Source organism: Equus przewalskii, chromosome X (assembly GCF_037783145.1).
Source record: "Equus przewalskii isolate Varuska chromosome X, EquPr2, whole genome shotgun sequence".
In the NCBI taxonomy this organism is placed as follows: domain Eukaryota; kingdom Metazoa; phylum Chordata; class Mammalia; order Perissodactyla; family Equidae; genus Equus; species Equus przewalskii.
The window spans coordinates 109,769,107-109,777,566 of record NC_091863.1 but is presented as its reverse complement, the minus strand read 5'-3'; the positions used below and the strand labels follow the sequence as shown (position 1 = coordinate 109,777,566).

Below are 8,460 nucleotides of genomic sequence, written 5' to 3'. Positions count from 1 at the left end.
ACAAATATTCTTGTCTCACTGAGTACTATTCTCTCCATTAATGTTAATAATTCAGAGCTGGTTCCAAAGCTTCTTGGGGCTTGTACCCACGACCTGAGCATCATTTACTACCACCTGCCTGGCATATACCATAATTCACCATGGGCAGAGTAACTGTGAGGAAGAAAAGTGACAATTGTCCATAAATTCTACCTCCCACAAGATAAAGTGGTAACATTTTAGCATATTTCCTTCTAGTTATTTTGTCTCCATACTTTTCTTTTTATAGCTCATACCGTGTGACTTGGGCCTTTTCTTTTCCCACTTGAGTCTCTTCCGTGGTCTCATTCATTCTGATGGGTTTTATTTCCATTTCTAAAGCAACAATTTAGCCCTGAACTCTGCCCTTAGCATCAGATTTCTCCCCCGCCCCTCCCCCGCCCCCACATCTGAAACTTGCTCCTCTGCAAGCATTTTGGTAAATAGCCATAACCTACTAATGTCAGAAACTTAGAGTCATCCATAATGACTCCCTGTTTCCTCAATTCCACCCCAGTCCTTTCCCCTCTGATTCATCAGCAAATTCTGTCCTTTCTACCTGCCATATATACCTAGCAATAGTTCCTTCATCCCCGGGTCGTTACCACAACCCTAATTCAAGTCGCTATCTTCTCTCTTGGTCTGTTTGCACTGTCCCATTGGTGTCCCGGTTTCCACACTTAACCCTCAGCAATCTTTTAATGGGTTCGAAGTTTCTGCCTACCTTGGCTCCCTCATTTTACGCCCCTTAAATTCCTGTCACCCTGGATCTTTTTCCCTCCATTTTGTGCTTAGTGCTCTCTTCTTTTCCTGAAAAGCTTTCCCCCTAGCTTTCCTATGGCTCCTTTCTTTTCTCCTTTCAGATCTGATCTCCAAAGTCATCTCTTTACATAGACCTTCTGTGACGTCTTAATCAGATTTGGGCTCCCAAATATTGTCCATCAAAGCACTTGGCTTCCTTCCTCCCTGGCACTAATCACAGCATGCAGTTGTTTAATTTGTTAATTGTATTTAATTTTTTCTTTAGTTTTTAAAAAATTAGAATTTTTTAAACTTTTGTATTCCCTCCCATTTAGGATTGGCAGATAAAATACAGAATGCCCGGTTAGATTTGAATTTCAGATAAACGAGTAAGTTTTTTTGCATATGATATTGGGACAGAAAGAATTATTTGTTTTCTGAAATTCAAACTTAACTGGGCGTGCTGTATTTTTATTTGCTAAATCTGGCAGCTTTACCCACGAGGCGCCTTGCCCTTGTCTCGCTTGTTCTGGGTTGTATCCTCACGGCCAAGCCCAGAGCCTGCCATTTAAGAGGTGTTGAGTAATTGTTGTATATGAAGACCCGTCTACCGTTTTGGACGTTTTTTTCCCACCTGACATTTAACAGAATTTTCCTCACTCAATAAAAATTGTTGTTAGAGATAATTTGAAAAAATATATTTTATTATCTAAACTTCTTTGTTTTCCGTTTCTGCAAAATTGGCAAAATAGGAGCATGTACCCTCATCACATCTTTATGAGAATTAAGTGAGTTATCGGGTGTAAAGTTTAGCACCGTGCCCAGCCCACTGGAACACGCGATAAATTTCATTTCTTTATTAAATGCACCCCGTGAACCATCTTAGCGGAAAGCAAAAACGCGGGTTTGTGGGACACGGGTGGGGGCTGGGAAAACGGTTAGAAACGGGCGCCGGCCAGAACGCAGAGAGCCCGGGAAAAGGGGAGGAGCGAGGAGTGAACGACAGAGGAGGCAGCCAACGGGGAGGCTGGGAACCGCTCCCCCTCCCTTTGCGTTTCAAATTCTGAGCTCCGTTTCCATCCGGGTCCTTCAGCCTCGTTCCCGGGCAGTATAAAGTTTGCTGTCTCCTTTGTTCGCCCTCGTTGCGCAGTAGTGCTCGCGGCTTCCCCTTTCGGTCTTCGGAGCCGGCAGCCCTCTCTCGTGCTGAGCTGCTAGGAAGCCCCTGTCGGCGAGCTCGTAGGAGCCAGGAAGCGTCGCCCTCCCCCCCGGTACGTGCATCCTTGTCCTGACGCCGCTTTCCGTGCGCTCCGGCCGCCTTCGAACTTGGGATTATCTCCCTGGAGATGGGGGCGGCGGGCGCCATTTTAAGAGCCGAAAGGTGCCGACCTATTTAGATAAAGCGGAGAGTGGGGACGGAAGACGTGTAGGCGGCGCGTTTTGTCGTGTGCCTCTCGAGCAAGTTTGGCTGTCGCCTGCGGGGGTGGTGGCGGAGGTCGGGGCTGGAGCGGGACGAGGCGAGACCGCGGTGGCTGCATCGGGATGGCGCTGGGCCGCCGCCGGCACGTGCGTCCTCCGCGGGGCCCGGTCGCTGGCGGCCGTGCAGAGGGAGCCCTGTGAACGTTCCCAGCCGCTGCTGGGCACAGTTACTCCCTTGACTGGTGTCGCTTGTCCTGGGCGGAATCCAAGTGTCGCCATTTTGTGTTTCCACGCGGTTTTTAATGACAGGCTTTAATTGGGTTCTCCTGCAATCTTGGAGCGCTGTTACACTGTGCCCTTCCACATTCCGTTATTTCATATCAAATGATTTGACACTTTTTTCCCAATCAGTAATCTTTTCGGCGGGATAGGTTTGGCGACCGAGGGGAGGCGTAACTTGGCTCAAACTTTACATTTCTGCTTATATTTACTAGGGGGTCCTAATGAGGAAAGACCAAGTTCTTGGAAGAGGGCTGGGCGTTAACGACCTGCGTCTGGCCCGTGACCTTGAATGAATCGATAATTATTTTAAACCATTTGGTTAGGATGTGTTAATTAAATCTTGAAAAGGCAGGAAATCAAGGATTATAATTAAGATTCACTTTTTCAAATGTTGAATAGCCGTTACTTGATTAAAACTGCTAGGATGGATCAAGGATAAAGGCATTAAGTTGGCCCTTTTAACCAGTTAATGTAAACTGACCTATTACTAAACTATTTAAATTGGTTTCCTGCCGAGGCTTAGCAAAGACTGCTTTTGCTGTCTTTGGTTATTAAGGAATAATGGTTTTAGTAAAAGAAAAATGTGCCCCAATAAATACATGTGTCCGATAAACTTCAGGAACTTTTTCCAGGGAGGTAATACTGTTCTTTTTACCAGATTCTCACCAGGGAAGAAAAATGGTTGAAGCAGATCGCCCAGGAAAGCTGTTTATTGGTGGCCTCAACACAGAAACAAATGAGAAAGCCCTTGAAGCAGTATTTGGCAAATATGGACGGATAGTGGAAGGTGAGTTATTTGAAAGTTACGTTCAAAACTGTTAAAATTAAAACGATAAGCTATGATGAATTTGATTGCATTGATTATCCAAAATGATAATATATTTTGTCCTCTAAGAAGTTCTGAGCTTTCTTTTTACATATTCATTTGTGTTATTTCATTCGAACTAGAGTAACACTTTTTCCCCCCGGAAAACTACTTTTGTTTTTTTTAGTACTGTTGATGAAAGATCGTGAAACCAACAAATCAAGAGGATTTGCTTTTGTCACCTTCGAAAGCCCCGCAGATGCTAAGGATGCGGCCAGAGACATGAATGGAAAGGTGAGAGTGTCCGCAAGTTGATACTATGGATCCTGGTGCATAAAATAGCACCGTATGTTACCCAAGGGTGGTCTAGGGCAGCCCTGGAATTTTGTTTTTGAGTGCACGCCTTTCCAGGACCCTCTGATCATAGCCCTTTGTAATTTCAGAATCAGATTTCATAACCAAAGTTACCGATTATACTCTTAAAGTCTTTCAGTTCAGAATATTATATGATAATGTTTTATCTGGAATCCATAAACTGATCAGATAACTTAGCTTTGCATTTTGGTTATTAGTTTTTATAAGAAGTTGTTAACTGTCTGGCCTTGTTTTAAATTTTACTCACGAGCAGTGCAGTGGATCCAAGTTATGGTTTGGTTTAAATCATCAGTGTCATTCTTAAAGACTGAGTAAACATTTTGAGTCAGTGGACAAGTATCACTGGCTGTATCTGTAGCATATTTTCTTAGATTAATTGGTGAGCAAAATTTATCTGCATTTTGAAGGACGTAACCGGTGTCACAGTGCATAGTGGATCTGCAAGTTCTTTTTTTCCCTGTGACTTAACCATTTATTTTCATACTGATGGTGCTGGAAATTGGCTGTGGTTTGGCTGACCCAAGTTGGACTCAACAGGGATTGGGAGGGTTCCAGTCTAATGGGTCTGCTCAGTTCTGGTCCAGCGTCTTTATTCTGGGTCCCAAGCCGAAGGGGCAGTGGGATAGCTGAAGTTTGCTTTTCTCATGTCACATCAGAGGAGCACAAGAGAACAAGTCAAATCACAGGCACACATGTAAATCATCTGCTTGCGTCATATCTGCTGACATGCTATTGGCCCAGCTTCTTTTTAAAAGTCTATGTAATTAACCATTTTGCTATTATTTAGTCCTTAGATGGAAAAGCCATCAAGGTAGAGCAAGCCACTAAACCATCATTTGAAAGTGGGAGACGTGGACCACCTCCACCTCCAAGAAGCAGAGGCCCTCCGAGAGGCCTTAGAGGCGGAAGAGGAGGAAGTGGAGGAACCAGGGGACCTCCCTCACGTGGAGGGCACATGGGTAATGACTTGGGTCTACTTCAGGCTTGGTGTATAAGTTAGGAACTGCAGACCCACACCAATGGGTGCTTTTGGTTAAGTCCTTGTTTAAAGGCTCTAGCTTTTGAAATTGAGAACGCTTGCTCATCTACCAAAGTGGTTATGACTTAAAACAGAAGGCTTCCTTAGTTAAATTGCATTTTTAAACGATGGACAATAGACTAGTCCTCATCCACGTAGTTCATTCTGTAGGAGCAAAGCAAATGCAGGAAAGTTTTGATAGGCATCGGTGTTGGGCATATGAAAATAAAACAATTTGCACTTTTTCTTTGAAGTAACTTTTAAGACTACCCCCAGTTTTTATTTTCGTAGTCTGTATAGACGTCTCATGATCTGTCTTGTACAAGTGAAAACTAAAACAAAATTTCCCAGCTAAATGAATGATGGTCATATTCGTGGTCAAGCAAAGAACACATTTACAGCTTTTTCTTGATTCTCGTGAGTATTCACGTGTTTTTCTTTTTTCTCCTAATGTAGATGATGGTGGCTATTCCATGAATTTTAACATGAGTTCTTCCAGGGGACCACTTCCAGTAAAAAGAGGACCGCCACCACGAAGTGGAGGTCCTCCCCCTAAAAGATCTGCCCCTTCAGGACCAGTTCGCAGCAGCAGTGGAATGGGAGGAAGAGGTGAGCTTAATTACAATATGTTCTACCACCATAACACAGGAAAGGATTGAGAGGTAAATCTAAAAATGATGCTTAAAACTGACTCATGAGGGCCAGCCTGGTGTCGCCTTGGTCAAGTTCACATGTTCTGCTTTGGCGCCCCCGGGGTTCGCTGGTTCAGATCCCGGGTGCAGACCTGGCACCGCTTGGCAAGCCATGCTGTGGCAGGTGTCCCACATATAAAGTAGAGGAAGATGGGCATGGATGTTTGCTCAGGGCCAGTCTTCCTCAGCAAAAAGAGGAAGATGGGCATCAGATGTTAGCTCAGGGCTAATCTTCCTCAAAAAGAAAAGAAAACTGACTCGTGGACTCCAGGTGATCTAGGTACATGCAGTTAATTAGCACTGAGAAGAATTGAGGTGTAAATAGGAAATTTTACAGAAGATGTCTTGATTTAGCTCCATATTGTCATATTAGGTTACATCACTACTTTTCATTGCCTGAATGTAAGTTCACATTTTTTCTCTTGGGGTATATTTAAAAGTGATTATTTTTCTTTAAGCTCCTGTGTCACGTGGAAGAGATAGTTATGGAGGCCCACCCCGAAGGGAACCCCTGCCCTCTCGTAGAGATGTTTATTTGTCCCCAAGAGATGATGGATATTCTACTAAAGACAGGTAACAGAAAAGTATAGTAGCTTTTGTCTCAATGAATTGTTGAAGGAGAGCTCATCAAAAGCGTGAACTGTTACTTTTGTTGTCATAGCTATTCAAGCAGAGATTACCCAAGTTCTCGTGATACAAGAGATTATGCACCACCACCAAGAGATTATACTTACCGTGATTATGGTCATTCCAGTTCACGTGATGACTATCCATCAAGAGGCTATAGGTAGGTGACTTGACTGTCACGCCTTGATGTGAAATAACTGTAAAAATTGATGCCTTGGGGATTACATGTTTCTCTCTTTAATTTAGTGATAGAGATGGCTATGGTCGTGATCGTGACTATTCAGATCATCCAAGTGGAGGTTCCTACAGAGATTCATATGAGAGTTATGGTAAGATATTGGTTGAGGGTCTTTGAATATCACCAGCTTGAGTTTTTAGGTTCATGAGCCAGTTTATTAGGCTGTGTGGTGCTTGCTTTTAAAGGGATGTTCGCTTGCTTTTAAGGGGGTAACTTTATCAGCTGGGCTTTTCCTAGTTTTGTGAGGGGCTTTTGTTTTTTCTAAGTTTTTTTTTTGAGGCTGTTTGCTTGCTTTGGAGGGGATTTTGCTTGCTTAAATTGGCAGCCTTATGTGTTTTCCCCCAACAGTGAAAATACAATTTAAAAATTTTATTAACAAGATCAAATGTTTACCATTGCAATATGAAGGAAAGTCTACAGTTCAAAATTGCAACTTATCACTGGAAAGTGGCTGAGTGTCTACTATAAAATAACAAGCTCTCTGGAATATCCTCTTGAAATACACACCGTCTTCAGTCTTTTCAAACAAACATTAAAACCCATCCATTTCCGTATCTCAGCAGATGAGCAAATCCCTGTAATGGCCAGCAATGGCAGAGTTTAAAACCTCCCAGTTGAGAAAGTAAACGTTTAATACAAGAATTCTGTAAATTCAGATTTAAATGTTGTATATATACAATTTATAGTGTTGCCATATTACCTGACCATTGACCCTGCAGGTAACTCACGTAGTGCTCCACCTACACGAGGGCCCCCGCCATCATATGGTGGAAGCAGTCGCTATGATGATTACAGCAGCTCACGTGACGGATATGGTGGAAGTCGAGACAGTTACTCAAGCAGCCGAAGTGATCTCTACTCAAGTGGTCGTGATCGGGTTGGCAGACAAGAAAGAGGGCTTCCCCCTTCTATGGAAAGGGGGTACCCTCCTCCACGTGATTCCTACAGCAGTTCAAGCCGCGGAGCACCAAGAGGTGGTGGCCGTGGAGGAAGCCGATCTGATAGAGGGGGAGGCAGAAGCAGATATTAAAAACAAACAAAACTTTGGACCAAAATCCCTGTTCAAAGAAACAAACAAAAAGTGGAACCTATTCTGTCATAACTACCCAAGGACTACTAAAAGGAAAAATTGTGTTACCTTTTTTAAATTTCCTGTTAAGTTCCCCTTCCATAATTTTTATGTTCTTGTGAGGAAAAAAGTAAAACATGTTTAATCTTATTTGATTTTATGACATTGCTTTCAACAAGCAAATGTTAAATGTGTTAAGACTTTACTTGTGTAGTAGTGTTGTAATTTTCCAAGTAAAAGTTTCCCTAAAGGCCACTTCCTATCTGATTTTTCCCAGTAAATAAGGCAAACAATTTTAAGATCTTCCACAGACATCTAGCCATCTAAAATGGAGAGATGGCTCTTTCTGCCTACATAAACAAGCTAGCTCTATATAGAGGGTGGTCGGGTTATGCTACTCTTAGGATTTCAGGGTGTCTTCAAACTGAAATCTCAATGTTCTCAGTCTGAAAAACCTGAGATCAGATGCTTATGTAAGGAAAGTGCTATTCACCCAGTAAACCCAAAACAAGTGGATAATGCTGGCCATATTGCCTTTCTGACATTTCCTTGGGAATCTACAAGAACCTCCCCTTTCCCCCTCCCCCAATAAGACCATTTAAGTGTGTGTTAAGCAACTACAGAATACTAAATAAAAAGTTTGGCCAAAACCAACCATGAAGCTGCAAACGATGCTTGCTCTTACTGTTTCAAATTTTTGCAACTCTGTAGTGTCTCACTTTTAAGGAACAGCTTGATTGCAAAGGAGAAAATAGATAAGCAATGAAGTTATCTCCAACTTCTCAAAGGCTTATGACTTCTAAAAAGTGAATCTATCAGCATTCCACATCAGATTTAAAGCATCAAATGCCTGTGAAACAGCAAAGATGGTAAGCAAAGCAAACTAGTTTTTCCGTCTAAGTCGAAATTGAACACTTAAACCTTCCTCCTAGTACAGTGAAACACTGTACCTCATGGCGATGGAAATGCTTTCTAGATTAAAAAAAAAACTTTGGAAAAGCAAAGTGTTCGATAGCATATTAGAAGTCCTCCAAATTCAACACTTGGATTTTTTTTTTAAAAGCATGTATGACACTTAAAGGCCTTAATAATACAGCTGTTGTTTACCAATAGCGATCTGGGGCTTGGGAGGGGGTATCTTTTTTTTTTTTTAAGTCTTTTTGATGAAGACCTTTAAAC

At 42.5% G+C, this 8,460-nt stretch overlaps 1 protein-coding gene and 1 non-coding gene across 2 annotated transcripts; both read left to right on the top strand.

Moving 5' to 3' along the window:
* Positions 1-1,695: 1,695 nt before the first annotated feature.
* On the top strand, positions 1,696-7,935 carry RBMX (RNA binding motif protein X-linked). The gene is made up of 9 exons (XM_070604952.1): positions 1,696-2,027; positions 3,116-3,244; positions 3,450-3,556; positions 4,425-4,596; positions 5,112-5,264; positions 5,806-5,920; positions 6,009-6,134; positions 6,221-6,303; positions 6,932-7,935. The coding sequence occupies exons 2-9, from the start codon at positions 3,136-3,138 to the stop codon at positions 7,240-7,242; spliced, it is 1,176 nt and encodes a 391-aa protein (XP_070461053.1). The 5' UTR covers positions 1,696-2,027; positions 3,116-3,135; the 3' UTR covers positions 7,243-7,935.
* Positions 3,294-3,365, top strand: LOC139081241 (small nucleolar RNA SNORD61). Its single transcript, XR_011536363.1, has one exon. It is a non-coding gene; the product is annotated as a small nucleolar RNA SNORD61 (small nucleolar RNA).
* Positions 7,936-8,460: the final 525 nt, after the last annotated feature.